At 40.1% G+C, this 16,845-nt stretch overlaps 1 protein-coding gene across 1 annotated transcript in view; it reads right to left on the bottom strand.

The window, feature by feature from the left end:
• The window catches only part of pard6gb (par-6 family cell polarity regulator gamma b), a 75,191-nt gene extending 58,764 nt beyond the window's left edge, over nucleotides 1-16,427 (bottom strand). The window contains exon 1 of the mRNA XM_036565986.1: nucleotides 16,077-16,427. Coding sequence (XP_036421879.1) covers nucleotides 16,077-16,148 — 72 coding nt within the window. The 5' untranslated portion in view covers nucleotides 16,149-16,427. The remainder of the gene's footprint in view (nucleotides 1-16,076) is intronic.
• Between the last annotated feature and the right edge of the window lie 418 nt (nucleotides 16,428-16,845).

The raw sequence follows: 16,845 nt of genomic DNA, 5'->3' as shown, positions 1-16,845 counted from the left end.
CCACTGAGCTGGCAGTGCTCCTCTTTCATGTTTTGCTTACCGTCAAATTACACAAATTAACTTGAATCAAATATTCTTTCTGGTGTAAACAGACTGTTTTGTACAGTAATGAATAAATGGCTTAGATAAGACTAGAATCACCCATTTCTGAGAACCCCAATAGCTTAATGCATGTTAGCTGTTCTGTTAGCCTTTATAGCTCCAGACTGAACTCATAAACCTGAACACAAAGCATAAACAGTGAGAATCACAACATGTAAAATGCATCCAAACTTCATATGTAACAGATTAATATGCATTGACATAAAACAGTTTGCAAAGAGAATTATATTTATAAATAATTAACAGAAACTAACAAAACCGCTAAGAGTGCTAGGAAGCTTTTTGGGCAAAAACTCTCCAGTCTGTAGGACTGATCCAAATGAATCGACCGTAACTAGCTTTAGTTAACCTCAGCAACCTTAAACCTTTCGCCTCAGTAACGAGTATTTGAGTATTATACGAGAAATAGTTTATGTTACTAGATTTAGTGCAATTATTATGTTTTACAGTGTTCGTAAGACCCCTGGTCTACAAAAACACACGCAGTTTAGCTAAAAATCAAATATAATTGATCAGTCATGTTTGCTACGAGGCTAATGTATCTAAAAAAACAGGGATGCACTGATCATTAATTTTTATGTCAGATTCTGATTTCTTTACAGCTAAATTGGCCAATAAATGATTTTTTGGCCAATTTTTAATGTTTACTGTATGGAACAAATGAATAACACATTTATATTACTGTCTATTAGTGAAGTTGCAACATAACATTCATTTTAACTGGAATTTTAAATTTGTAAATGAAAAAAATGATCAAATAACATAAATCAAATACACTGAAATCCAGAGGCGACTGGCTATTTAGCACAATGAACCATACATAATTATGCTGCAACCTTTGGGTGCAGGTGTAGCAGCAGCATTCAAATACAGCACGAGTGCATTCACCCGCCTCCTGTTATTTACCTCATTGAAATGCGACAGAGATTCGGGGGGGACATTCCACAAAGCATGACTTTTCACTTTAGCCAGGTAACTTAAGCCCAAAGTCAAATCTGCCCAATAAGAAAAGAGCTGAGGGACATTCCTATTGGACGATCCTCATTTTTGGGCTTAAGTAATCTGGCTAACTGAGAAATCCCACTTTGTAAAATACCCTCCCCCCAAGATCGTGCATCCCTAGATAACAAGTAATGGTAGCTTATGTGCCCAGTTAGCATTGTGCATCATCACTTGAGTCGTATGACTTGGACTCGAGTCACAAATTTGATGACTTGAGACTTGACTCAAGAAAATGGGGAAAGACTTGTGACTTGACTTTGACTTCAACACCAATGACTTGGACTTAGACTCGGAATTCAACGTTAAGACTCTGAAAGACTCGAGAAAGTAATACTGTTACCTTTTTTTCAGTGTTATGGCTTTAAATTAGCTGAAAAATGCAGACCGACTTGTTTAGGACTTGAAGAATAGGACTATTGACTTGGGACTTGACTTGAGACTTGTCTGTACCGACTCAGGACTTGAATCGAGACTCGACTACCATGACTTGGGACTTAAGTGTCAAGACTTGAGACTTACTTGTTACTTGCAACTCAGTGACCTGTTCCCACCTCTGCTGTTATCTATAAAAATGGGTAAAACATGTCCTACAGTCTCAGAAACCACACAACTCAACACGGTCTGAGGAAAGTGTGATGATTTAGGCTAAAGCTAAACACCAGGTGTATCCATTTCCATTACTTGTTAGCAACATTAGCCTCGTAGCTCCAGTGTAAAACCAAGCAAACTTCAGACCAAACAAGTCTAAACTGATAAACTGTAAACTGTGTAAATGATCTTCATTCCAAACAGTCGCTCTAAGCTGACGGGCGTTACAGGACGTCTTCCCACATCCGGAAACAAACACATTCAACAGCACCCACTCAACACCACCAGCAAAACACGCTGTGTATCGGTACACGCAACTGTCCATCTGGCTCGGATGCTTTTCATGACCACCAAAAATCATCACAAGCTGAGGTCAAGCTGGGGTCAGGGATGTGGTCATGTGACTCTTCTGCTAATGCTTGCTGTGGAGCGGGGAGCGTGGGCAGCCCAGAAAAACACAGGCCTCGCTTTGTCTGTCTCAATAACGCTGAGCTGCGGCGGCCCCCGGCACGCTGAGCTCACTGCACTGCTGTAATTACGCTCTCAGTAGGAGAAGCCTGCGTCGGCCAGCAGCAGCCTGTGATTACTGTATGAAATATGAACGCAGGGCTGGTGGGGTGGAGCGCTGTGGCAGGTGTGTGATCCTACTCACCACACTGGAAAACAACACACACACACAAAGAGACAGGCCTTTTTACAAAAACTATCCATCCACTGGTCAGTTCTGTGTGAGAAACTGACCTGCCCATTCAGAATCAGGCCATACTGGAAGCCAAGCTAAAGACATGGTGGAGGGTAGTATGGCTGTACTTTAGAGCAAGACTTTAGTGGACAATCAATCAATCATTTTCTTCCCACAATATCCCCCATTTAGTGCAGTAAACGTGTTGTTTTAAAGGAAAGAGGCTAAATGACTCGAAACAGTTGGCTAGCATGTAGCTTAGCGAGTACGAGAGCTAGTTCAATAGCAAATCTAGCTGAAGTTTCACTAAATTACATCTGATTATTAATAAACTTCAGCCGGATTAACTATTACGAGAGCTGCTTTACAAACTACAAACTAACCAACCATTTAAAGTTGCCCACAAAGCTTGATTCCTCAGTTTAGCCGGGTAACTTAAGCCCAAAGTCAAGCCTGTCCAATAGGAAAAGAGCTGAAGGACATTCCTTTTGGTCATTCCTCATCTTTGGGCTTGAATAAGTAAGCGCACAACTCATCACGGTCTGAGGAAAGTGTGATGCAGTCTAAAGCTAAACGCCAGGTGTATACGGTTCCATTGCTTGTTAGCAACATTAGCCTCGTAGCTCCAGTGTAAAACTAAAGAAGCTTCAGACCAAACAAGTCTAAACTGATAAACTGTAAACTGTGTAAATGATCTTCATTTTAAACAGTCGCTCTAAGTTGACACGCGTTACAGGGCGTCTTCCCACATCTGAAAACAAACACATTCAACAGCACCCACTCAACACCACCAGCAAAACACGCTGTATATTAGCCCACACAAACTGTCCGTCTGGCTCGGATGCTTTTCATGACCACCAAAAATCACTCTGGGCTTAAGTAATCTGGCTAATTGAGAAATCCCGCTTTGTGAAATACCTCTCAGATCGATCCCTAGATAACACGTGATGGAAGCTTATGTGCACAGTTAGCATTGTGCACCATCACATTTGCCTCAGACTGTTGTTACGTAGACTGGTTTCTGACACGGTCATCTGTAAAAATGGACAAAACATTGTTATACAGTCTCAGCAACCACATAAACCACACAACTCAACAAAGTCTGAGGAAAGTGTGATGATTAGGGCTAAATGTTAAATGCTGGGTGTATCTGTTTCCATTACTTGTTAGCAACATTAGCCTCGTAGCTCCAGTGTAAAACTAAAAAAGGCGAATTTCTGACCAAACATGTCTTAACTGATATAAACTGTCATGAACAATCATTTTTGTTCAGTGTCCCTCTGTTACTACAAGCTGTACATGTGAACTTTAAGGCCCAATCTAATTTTGCCCCTACCACTGAGCCCTTAGCCCTCAGTTTTGCATGTTCACCTCTGGGGGTAGGGTGTCCCAGTTTTTGTTGAGATAGAGGGGTAGAGCGAAGTGTTAGAGCCACATGGCCCTCCAAATGGAGGTTTTACAGAGTCACACTCCAAACAGTGTTATGAGGAAAAAAAGAAAAACCGGCAAGATGGCTGAGCAAGAGACCAAAGAGACCCACAAATGAATTTTCTCTGTTTAAAAATGATAATAACCACTGTGTTGTTTTAGTTTAACGTCGTTTCGATGTATTATGGTCCTTTTCTTCATAACAAGCGCAAAAAAATTGCTAGTAGTGTGCTGATGTTTTAGTAGCTAGCTAAATTTCCTGTTCCACCTTAAATGCACCGTCAAAAAGAAGTGAATAGCTGATTCAGCTTTATATCACCAGAGAATTAGGGGTGGGCCATAATAAATAATTGTCCCCCTCTTTGAAGGCATATGATGCCCTAAATGTAACTAAAGCCCAGCAGTGAGGAGCTGAACTTTACCCTCTTCTGCTGTCACTGCAGTCTGGCAGGGTCACCAACAGAGCAGCGCTAGTAGCTGTTAATGAAGTAATGCTCTTTTTATTTGAGGGTCTCATTTCATAGGGAAGATTTCAACCACTACCCCTTGTAACTCAGTTCCAAGGGACAAGGAGACACTCAAAAATAAGGGGTAGGAGTGAAAATAAAAAATGGGATTGGGCCTAATAACGAGAACATCCCCGCTTAGCCTCGTAACTCCAGGGCAAAACTAAATAAGCACATTTAGACACCTAACATGCCTTGGCTGAATGAGTCAGGAGGGAAAACTGTACATCTGATTTTGGCCAAACTGTTTCTATATGGACAAATCGTCACCAGTAGGATTCACAATAGTGGAACTTTGCTGGTGGCTCATTGGTGTGACACTGAACAGGGACAAATAACAGCAACAACATCAAACATAGAAAAACAGCAAACACAAAACACAATGTACAAGATACAAGTTGCACATGTCGTAGCTCCTAAGACTTAAGTATATACTCCCACACATTATACAGGTTCTAGGATCTACTGCACGTGTCCATGATCTTAAACCGCCTCAATGTATTTACTCAGCTATACAAACACTTGTGGTCTAAAGACTCTTTGCCCTATTTCTAAAAAAAAAAAGGAAAAGAAAAAGAAGCTGGGGACCAAAACTTGCCAGAAGGCAGCAGCTGTGATTCTGTAAATAGAAGTGCCTATAGAGTTTTCTGTAAAGGATTTTCTATAGTAAGTATAAACTCCTGTTTAGGCTGGAATGTGTACTGGCCACTATTTGTAGTAGCAAATATGACAGGTCACATGTGTTAATTTGAGCTGGAAGCAGAGCAGTGCTGGAGGTTTCGGTACACTTGCGTGAGTAAACTCAGTCAGTGTTTCGGGGTGTGTTTGCACAACCTGTGACCGCCCCCCCCCACCCACACACACACACACACACACACACACACACACTCCAGAACAGGCCTCAGACCACAGTGCAGGCCTCATCTCAGCAAACCCGATTCCACCACACATCATTTCTTCATTACTGATTACATTAGTGAGTAATTGACATACAGATTACATAGAGAGAGTATCACACTAGAAGTTTTAAAGGTAAAGAACATTCATGAGCATCCCAAAAAACTATAAACAATAACTAAAGGAGATAAAATAACCCAGACACATGGATTACTGGGAGTTATTGTTTATAATTTTTGGGATGCACATGAATTACTTTAGCTTGACATTCTCAAAAATATTGGCAATAAAAAAAAAGTTCAACAAATTTTTCTGTGGCGTTTAAATTTTCAAAGTTATGTCCACTCTAGTGTGAGTTAATGAGAGCGCAGCAGTTCAATTATAGTGCCGTACCTCTGTAAGCAGACAGCTAAAGAAAAAGAACAACTATGACTGAAAGTTAAAGCAGAAGTGAAGTCTGGGAACATTTAAATGCGTTACGCAACCTAGCATGGACATCACAATAAATATTCAGGGGATGATAAAGTAAACAAAACTTAATCAAGCAAATTCAACAACTTGTACAATATACATTACTTGTTCTGTATATTTGTATTTCTCATATTTTGAATACTGAATAGTTAAAATCATTTATGAATAATATGTTGGCAAAGAATGACCGACCCTCAGTATTTTAATACGGTCCATTCTGGCCCGCTTTGAAAAAGGTTTGGACACCTCTGCCCTCCATGCTGGTGTTCTGATAAACCAAACTACTTACGTTCCCTTTACAAACATCACTAAAGCTCATCATATTTTATTATTGTTATCATCAGTCACTGGAATATTCTGAGCCGCATCCGTTTCGGTTCATTAGTTGTGTTTAGCAGCAGCTCTAAAGAATTACTGAACATTCAGCAGCTCGTTCTGTCACAGTGTTACACACATTAGTGAAAACTAAGTGCTTACAACTGCCTAATTAGCTTAACATACAACTCATTCTGTACATGTAGCTGGCCTACTGAGCCAGCATGTTAAACCAGTTAAATCAGTCATGTCAAACTGGGGACCTTCTGGGCCAAAGTGCTGTGGAGATTAGCGTTTACCCTCATCTAACCCACTGAATTCAGCAAATGAAGGCCTTGCTAACTGAGCTGAATCAGGTGTGCTTTATGACGCAGTGTGCTGAAGTCTGCAGTGTTTTGGCCCACGAGGACTGGAGCCTGACACATACGAGTTAAATGGTGCTGCAACATAAAAAGCTCTACTATTAATCGACATATTATCATATCACTATTTTGAAATATTGCTTATTACTCCAGATTACGAGCTTAAACAAGCGATTTTCTTTTCTGTGGTGGTAATTCAGCTCTTCGTGAACAGAACCTCAGTCGGTCAGAACACTGCCAAACCTACCAAACACTTAATTGTTATAGCTCTTCACATTTGCAGGCCACATTTAAGCCAATTAATCAATTTTTATTCAATTAATAAGCGTCTAAAACCTTTTTCAGCCCTAACTGGTACTATCAGATATTTGCTTAAACAATTATCATAATCAGACCGATTATAATTCTCACTTCTGTTTAAGTAATCTGGCTAAACAGTGAACTCCTGCATTGTGAAACACTCCCACGTCTTTATCAAACCGCAGTGCAGGCAACGTTTACATCAGCCCACATCCCCTTGCATGTTCAGGCAGGTTGAGTTCTTGCGTTAGAGCTGTTCTTGTCTGAGCTGTTCTCTTTGGGAATTTTTTGTTCCCTGATGTTGAACAGACCTGCAGTTTCAATCTTATCACGTTTTAACATTACTGTCCTATCTGTGAGCACGTCTCACGGAAATGCAGATAAAGCCTGGCGGTGGAGACTCTGGCTGTGAGGGAGCAGCGGGGAGGCGTTTCTGGAAAAAAGCGTTGTGACACATCACTGTTTTCCTCTGATACTAGAGGTGCAAACCTCTGACCTTATAATGATTCAATTTGATTACAATTTTACAGGAAATCTCACATTTTCACAACAATTTGATTCAGTTATTTTGAAACGAATGATTTTTTTATACAAATGGAGGAACTATTTACACAGTAGGGCTGAGCGTTACAGCAAAAATGAAATATGACACTTCAGGAAATTTTCTCGACACACGATATGTCACAATATTTACCATTTCTGACATATGTTAGGTCAGAAAGCACATAAAAGAACCAGCAGTGCCACATGTAAAAAATACTATCAAAACTATGAATACAAATGATTCATTCAATGTTTCCCACACTACACTGAACTAATTCAGAGACATTATAAAGGAGGAGACGGGTCACTGGATGGGAAAGCTTGTGGGGAAAATCCCACCCTTCAATAAGATGAGCCAATCAGCCTGCTGGTAAAGCTGCAAGTGGGCAAAGCTCCCCTTTGTTGTGGAGATACGCGCATGTGCAGTAGAACAAGCTAGTTATGCTGTTTTGTCAGATTTTAGCAGTGATTTGAAATATGCTTTGGAAACGTAATGTGGTGTTTGGTCTGGGGTTCATAAGTCTCCCCCATTCCCGTGCTGTAAGAGTGGAAATAACTGCCCAGGGTTGATGCCCAGATGGCCGACTTTCCTAAAAGGACTTTGACTAAATCCAATTAAACAGGACTAATTATGCTCTCATTGTGATAAAACACACAGGTATTCCAGGTTCTTTAAGCGCTGACAAAATCTACAATATGCTGAGAAATGGATATTGTGATCTGATTCATCACAATAACAATTAATATTATCATGCAGCCCAGCCCTATCACACCGCAGAGGGATATACACAACAAAATTCATTTTCCTGAATATTATTACAATCAATTACAACTTGACTTGGCATATGAGTATTGGACCAATATCAGTAGAATGACCGAGTAGTTTTAGCATCATCACCTAATCTTAATCTTAATATCCATAAATTGAATTCTCCTCACTTTCTTTTAAATAAACAACAGTTTCAAAAGATACCGCTCACAGGTCAGTCTATACATTATATATATAACTGCAAAAACAAGCCAATTTGAATTCACTGCTTTTATGACGTCAAAAAAAACCCAAACACATTTACATTTACTCGCCTATTCAGCCTATGGCAGTCTAGGCCCCGCCCACTGCCACTGAAGTCATAAGGAGTGTTTCAGCCCATACTGCTTTTCAAATGAGGCACAGTACAGGGCAGCCAATCAGAACCCAGCTCATTTAAATATCAGTCTTAAAGCAACAGTAACAGAAACAGCTTGTTTAATTCTAAGGCATAAAAAGAGGCTGGAAATGGTCACTCTAACACTCTAAAACTGACGAAGTTCAATTGGTACCTTCAGATTGACCCCTTTTTTATACAAAGAAAAGAGAGAAAAGCTAGGATAAATGACATAAAGCAAAAAGAAAGGCAGCTCCACTCCTTCTGGCCCAGTTTTCATCTTATCTGCACAGCAGACCCTCTCAAAACAAGAGCCTTCCTGGGCCAGTGAGACAGGAACTCAGTGACGGCATCCTGTGACGTTACCGAGCATGTTCAGATTGATAGGGAGAGATTAGTGATGTCAAAGAGGTGGATCTCTGAATGTGTGCTGAGCAACACATCCTCCCTGTTCCTACAGCAATCTTCCAAAACATACCCACTGTCCTCACAAGCACATCTGTGACCAAAAGCGAAACTGCTGATCAGGAGATCAGAGCTGGGTGTGGCTATCAGAATATACATCTAAACAAACTCATCTTAGTCCACCTGAAATAAAAAGGACCTTTATTTTACCTGGTTCGTTCACATTCCTGATCATATTAAGCACAATTCATGATATCATATCTTTTAAAAAACTAAATTCTTGTCCTCGTAATCCTCCATCTAAATGTAGTGAGTTTTGGACAACCCCTATAAAGCGTGATTTGTGATTATGTCATTGTGCACCAGCAGGCGGGAAAAATAATAGTAACTAACAATATCATGTTTCACCTCCCACCCAACTCCTACATATCACAGAGAAAACACTCAGCTACCGCAGAGACCCTCCCTGATACTATGACTCACTCACAAATGAAGAAGGAAAATGAGTTATAACTTCCAAATCACACACTTTAAAGCTGCACTATGTAAGTTTTGGGGATTTGGAGACCTCTCTGGTGGAAATGTGTAACTGAACCCAACATGCAGAACATTTTGTAACATGGTTTCTGCTGTGGACTCCTTTTCTGAGCGGATGAATCTGATGATTTGTGAAATTCAAAAGATAACTCATTGAAAACTTGATGAAATATGTGGTGGAACTACTTTTTTGACCGAAGTAGCTGCTCAATATTAAAACGTATTCTATCTCTAGTATTTTATTTCTTAAAGCTGCACTATGTGAGATTTTTTGTTAAAATGAGAGAAGCAGCATTGTTGCGCCAGGAGGGGAAAAAATAGGCTAAAATATGGTGAGTTTGCACTGCTGTGAGTCTCCACGTAAAGCCTGAAATAGTCATTTAAAAGTCAGAGGCGTCGGGTCGGGGGTTTTCATGCCATGTTGTAAGTCTTTACGTATTAACGTCATGCGCATGGGCTAGGTCCAGCTCGATGTTCAGGTCTCAAATCATAAGAATCAACATTATACTGATGAAGACATGGTGACAACAGTAGATAATTCACTCACTTCCTCAGAAGACACGTCCGTCACCAAGTTTAGACTGAGTTCTCTTTGAATTCTCTTTCGACCTGCTCACAATCAGATCCAAATCCCCAAAACGTACACAGTGCAGCTTTAGATGAATCAAAACACTGCTTGGGTGTTTATAAGTTTGACATTAATTATTACATGATATCAAGTTCATTTTTAAATAATTTCGTGACTGTATGTGCAACGAAGCACAAGCAGCCGATATTTCGTCTCACTTTAAGTAAAATGACCACATATTAGTGGAGTTTTACACTGAAATGTTTCAAAGAAAAAGATGACAATTTTATAAGGATGCAGAATGACATTGTAATCGATTCGGTATCTGTAGATAATTGCTTAAAAAAAAATTCATAAACATTGTCGTCATTATCATCGGACAGATGTTTAGATTTGTATGATATTTAAAACAGATATTTGATCTATTTATTGTACTCCAGAAGAACAGAATGATGCTGGTCAACTCCATTAAAACCAATATTTTATTTATTTTATTCATCTTACTGCATTTTAACCCTCTATAAATTACCATTACTCTGTAATTCTAATCTATGTGGATTGAGCTCTAATTTTGTATATTTTATAAATGTACTGGCCGATACGTATGTGAAAAATACCCCTAACACTGTAGTGTAATAACAGCTGTATGCAATAAAGTAATGTTAAGCTGCCTCTGTTCTCATTTTTATCCACAACAACGATCTAAAATGTGCTCTTATTGGAATATTCAAATGGTAAAACTGGTTAAAATGACTCACTCCAGCCCTCGAGCAATCAGAAACCCTCCTCCCGCCGCACGGGTTGAGTCAGCTTCACACAAAATGACTACTGGGTCGTTCACACTAATAAGTGCTGCCTGTTTCGAGGTTTCTGTGAGAGAACTGGTTAATCCACACCGCTACATCATTCAAATGGCACTATCTCTGTGGTTGTAAGAGAAGAGAGGCTTAATGGGGGCCTCTTGTCTTCAGAGAGCCAGACAGTGGCTCCTTTCATTGCCACCAGTAGCAGGCATTCCAGTCTCTGTTATGAATTAGAGCATGGCTGAATACTACGGAGCACTCATCAGACAATGGCGGGCCAGGTCTGAGCACCATGCCCACGCATTCCTCCAATTAGGACCTTCACATCCAAAACCACAACATGACAAGCTCTGCAGAGACAGAGTCGTGGGACAGCTGGGCGCTTTCTACACTTCGCTGTTTGACAGCTCACTTCAGTTCTATAGCTTCCAAGCAGAGAATCGATTGAGGTTCACCTGCCATATTAAAGGAAAACTGCACTGATTCTCAACATGAAGCATCTGTAGAATACAGTCAATTACGACAGACCTTATTAGGGACACACGATGATATCAGAGTCATATCTGTATCGGCAGATGATTGCTTTAAAAAAAATGGACAGATGTTTAGATTTGACCTACATTTCAAATCGAAATTTGCTGATGTATTTATTCAACTCCAGAAGAGCGGAATGTTTAGGTGATGCTGGGCTACTGAACAAAATATCCGCATTTTATTAATTCCGTTTTACTCATCTGTAGCGTCGACCAACAAATGGTATGTTTCTCTGTAATGCTAATTCAAGTAAATCTAGTCCCAGATTCTGGATTTTATACCTGTTTTTGTATCTTTATTAGCCGATATCTATGTGAAAAATACTGTAGTGTAATAACAGCTGTACGCAATAAAGGAATGTCAACCTTCTCTGTCTTCATTTTTATCCACAACAATCTAAAATGTGCTCTTATTGGAACATTCAAATAGGAAAACTGGTTGAAATGACTTTCTGGTGGGAACACAAAATATATCGGATATCAGCATTGGCTTAAATTCCACACATCGGTGCATTCCTAACAATAACTCCAGCACGTTCGCTCCGTTTATAGGAATAGAAAACTCACAGAATAGAAAACCATTGACTTAAACCACACTTATGATGGAAGCCAATGGGCAGCAGCTTCCCATTGACTTCCATGCTCAATAGCCCTGGACAATAATTTTGCTGTACTTGGAAATCAGCAGAAAAACTCCTGACTAATAACTACGTTTTAGTCAGTCGTTTTTTCGGCTGATTTCTAAGTACAGTAAAATTATCATCCAGGACAGTTCAGCATTTGCTACAGATGTAGCAGAAAGATCTTAAGATGAAAAATAATGAAGTATTCCATTATTTATTCCTTATTTCTTACCAGGGGAGCCGTTTCTCCAACAAACAACTAATGAATGACTTAAAGGGCCCATATCCCACAATTCTATTGTGATCTATTTTTCCTTCTTAGGTCCACTTATGATGTCTGTGCTTTTATGTACCAACAACAATCATAATTTATTTTTACATGACCCTTTTCTAGCCTTTCCTTATCCCTTGAAATTAAGCAGGCTGTTTTGCTTACTACTGATGTATGTAAATGAGCTGCCCTGCATTGTGGCTCAATGAAAAAGCAGTTTGGGCAGAAACACTCTTTATAACTTCAATGTACACTAGGGATGCATCGATACTGATACTGGTATCGGGTATCGGTCCGATATCTTGCCCATACTAATGTCCGATACCAGCTGATACCATGTTTATATGCTTTTAAGTGCCAACAACAGTCCCAATTCATTTTACATGACTATTTTTTAGCCTCTTCCTATTCCTTAGAACTAAACAGGCTGTTTTGCTTACTGCGCCTGTAAGACAACAAGATATGTAAATGAGCTCTGTTCTGATGGGCAGCCCTGTATTGTGCCTCATTCAGGAAGCAGTCCAGGCTAAAACACTCACTGATAAATTCAGTGTGAAAGGGTGGGGCTAAACTGCCGTAGGCAGAAAAAGGGAATATATGTAAATGTGATGGTTTTCATGACATCACTAAAAACCATGAACTTGAAACAGGCTGTTTCTGCAGCTTAGTTTCCAAATATGGACTGTATGGATCAGAGTATGTTTTGAAACTTTAGCAATGTTTACACTGCTTTTCCATGATATGAGCCAGTTTAAGAAAAAAAACACATCTTCACCAAACCACACATAAGTAAGCCTAACCACACATAAGGTTTAGCCTATTCCACATGACAGCTGGGGAGTGGGGAGTCCTTTACACCAAAGCTGGGACTTCTGGAGTCCAGCACAGTTTGGTGATCTCCCAGTTCAAACACACCTGATTCAACTCAGCAGTTCATTACTAGGTTTACAAAGTGCATGTAAGCAGGAAAATCACCACAAGCTCAGCCTGCAGGACCAGAACTGGGCACCTCTGCTTCACTCAAACAGTGTGCTAAGGCAGAAAAGTTCCTTCAGAGTAAATAACAGCAAGCTATATGTAACACATCACTGTTGTCTGAACAAAATGTCATATATCTTTAACTTTACAGGATCAGGAAAAAACACACCTTACTTTTAATGTAAATCAATGTAAAGCTTTACATATATCAGTCTTAAAGGCATAATGAGTAAAACAGCCTGTTTAAGTCTAAGGGGTAGGGAGAAACCTAAAACCATATAAACTGATATAAGCTGATACGCGATACCAGTATCAGTATCGATGCATCTCTAGTTTACACTAAAATCGTAAAGAGTGCTTCTGCCCAGACTGCTTTTTCATTGAGACACAATGCAGGGCAGCCAATCAGAACACAGCTCATTTACATATATCAGTCTTAAAGGTGAGCAAAACAGCCTGTTTAATTTTTTATTTTTAAGTCATTTTGGTTTGGTTTCCTTTGGTCCATTTATCATGAAATTCAAACACAATGTAAAGGACAACAAGCATTTTCAAATTATCTCAAAAACTGAAAAATGACAAATATGGAGATACGAGGTTTTGTTCCGACAACAGCGATATACTGATGCGACTCCATTATGGGAATAAACTGACCCCACCCACAGATCTACTGAAGAAAAACATTATAAAACATGACACTCGTGCTCTTTGCTATTAAGTGAAATGTTATTGATGACCAAATGCTTTACTGATATAACAGGGACATAAAGTGTGTGGGAAAAACAATGTCAACTGATCAACTAATACAAAATAAATTACGCAGGACTGTTTAAATCCACAGTCGTCTATGTATCAGCTGCAGAGTGAGGACAGCAGATGTAGCTTACATTCTTTCACAAACACAAGATTAATGGGATTTATGCAGTACACTTATATATTCAGTAAGTTGGCAGAAGGTACTGGTGGCCTTTAATTTTGTATTTTTTATTAATTTTTCTAAAATGTAATGAAAGGAAATTGTGCAGATTTTCTGCATAATTCAATCATTACGATGTAAACAAAGTCATTCAGAGTGGACGGTGTGAAATGGTATATTGTAGAGAAGTTTTCCGACTCTGATTTCTTTACAGTGGTGGTGATAGGAACCAGGGGTCACCATGTCTACAACACAAATATAACCATTTTATTTACTATCCAAAACCACCAGAGAACCTACACGTGCATTCTGAGTTTTATAAGTAAAGCTGATGGTCGCAAAAGAGTAGAAAACCTGTAATGATCTGGTTTTTAGGGATACTACTTCACTTTACTTGTGCAGGGACCTCCCTGCCTTTAACTGAAAAAAAATTAATTATACCAAAATCCTCTCAAAACAATGTCTCCGACAGCAAGGCAGCACATTCATAACAGATTTCCTGTAATCACTTCCTGTAAGAGAGGTTTTAGAGGCATTAGACTTACTAGATGTCTGGTTCCCATCACCATCACAGTGATAGGACAACAACTCCAGTAGAGTAAGTGACTCTACAATGGAGGATCTCACACCAAACCACTGCGAATGACTTTGGGAGCATTTTAAAGTTTTAATTATGCAAAACTGTTGGAAAAATGAAGCTCCCCTTTATGCTCAGATGTCACTGTGCACTGAGATTTCTCCATCTCCCTTCCTTGCATCCTCACAGCTCCTTGTTTATTCATCTGTTTATTTACTTACTTATTTAAACTAATGATATTGTTTGTTAAGCTGTCCTGGAAAGTGACTTCAGTTTGCTGCCGCTGGCCTGCAGAAGCCTGGCTGTCTGTGGATGCAGGATCAAAGAGCACAAACGAGGCTGATCCCAAACACCACACTTTAAAGGGGAACCCCACCAATTTTTCAAAAAAACCTATATAATTAAATGGTTGGGATGTAAACATAGCTATTCAAAGTGGTTTGGTGTGAAATGCTCTGCTCTAGAGAAACTTACCGAGTCAGAATTGTTCACAGTGGTGGTGACAGGAACCAGACGTCCACCTCTAAAAGCTCCGTCACAGAAAGTTACTACATGAAATGGTTATGAATTCACTGCCTGATGTCTGAGACACTGTTTTATGACAGTTTTGTGATAAAGTGTTGGCTTAAAATGTATTTTAATCAATTTGTTTTAACCCATTCGTGATGGAGAGGCACATGCAGGGTGTCGTGAGGAAAAATAGTGCCAAAAAACTTCTATTTTCAGCTTTTTCTCTATTTTAACACCATTAACATCATATAAAAACTGAGAAGGCATGTGTAGGTAGTTTTGGACAGTAAATAAAATGGCTATGTTTATGTTGCAGACATGGCAACCCCTGGTTCCTGTCACCACCACAGTAAGTAAATCTTGAGTCTTTACAATCAACCATTTCACATCAAACCACTATGAATAACTCTTTACAACTCGAGGACAGTATTATGCAAATTTTGCTGAAATTTTGGAAAAAACTGGTGGAGTTCCCCTTTAACTCACCAAGCCAAACAGACAGACACACGAGGTCAAGGGGGGGAAACAGAAGTGCTTCAAAATACAGACAAATGAACAGTATGTAATAGTGTCAGTGGACGCACTGACCTCTCATAGCACTCAGCTCAGAGCTGGGAACAAATATTAGAGAGCTGACATGTTGCAAGCTGGTTTAGTCCGACCAAAAACACACTTTCCCCCCACTGTTTTCAAAATCCTAAACCCTACCCCTGCAGGACCCTTAATCTCAGACGAAGCTGAACTCGATTTTTCCCGTTCCACCTTAAATTGTGCAGCAGTTACATTCTGGCGCTTGAGGTTCCACCTTAAATCGAGCAGCAGTTACATTCCAGAAAGTAACTGTTGCACTATTTAAGGCTGAACGGGAGAATTCGAACAAGAAGCTGACTTCAGCACCGTTTAAGGTGGAACTACTTAAGGTGGACCGGGAAAATTCCAACCAGAAGCTGGCGAATAGCAAGCCAACTTTAGCCACGGTAATCTCCCAAAGCCTTTCAGTGTCGCTCCACTCACCTTGCTCTTCACTTCCACCGCATCCAGTTCCAAATGGCGCAAAGGCTGCGATTTATTGAAACTGCGGTTCATTTTGATTCAGAAGCTCAAAAGTTCCCAAACGCAGCTCGCTCTCTCTCTCTTTCTCTCTCGGGTCGGGGCTTATTTCCCACAAAGTTCCCTCAGTGTCCAGCGTCCGGGAACATTTAGTCCTCGGAGAGTGCGCTACGCCGCGGTCCGCAGACTTCAGCAGGAAAATAAAAGTGTGCGGAGGGTAACAAAATCTCACCGCCTCTGTTCGGGGCCGCTCAGTTTAACTTCGCTGAATGACATCACCGCTGTGTCTCTCCATGAACTCGGCCAGACACGGCTCCTCCAACGGGATTTTCCCACCCGTATTCCGGTTGGCCCCGCCTCCGACGCCGTGATTGGCTTTTTCTTTTTGGAGTCCCGCCTCCCTGCGCCGTGATTGGCCAGTTAGTTTACACTCAGCGTCTTCTTTTTCTGCTTCTTCCTCTTCTTTTTCTTCGAAGCCGCTTGCGTCACCATAGCAACCGCAGAAACCGTAAAACGTTTTACTTTTACTTCATTTTTTCCATTTTTTAAATATTTTATTTTTAATTTTCTTTTTTATTTTGTATCAACATCATTTGTAGCAACAGTGTTCATCCAGCACGGAGACCAGCTGTGGAAGCAATAAAAGAGGCATCCAATACTAAGAAAACTACGGAGCCCCGCTGGTGACATACTGTGTAAATAAAAATAGTGCGTGGCCACGACTTAGTAAAGC

Source organism: Colossoma macropomum, unplaced genomic scaffold (assembly GCF_904425465.1).
Source record: "Colossoma macropomum unplaced genomic scaffold, Colossoma_macropomum, whole genome shotgun sequence".
Lineage (NCBI taxonomy): Eukaryota > Metazoa > Chordata > Actinopteri > Characiformes > Serrasalmidae > Colossoma > Colossoma macropomum.
This window is presented reverse-complemented; position numbering and strand designations above follow the sequence as displayed.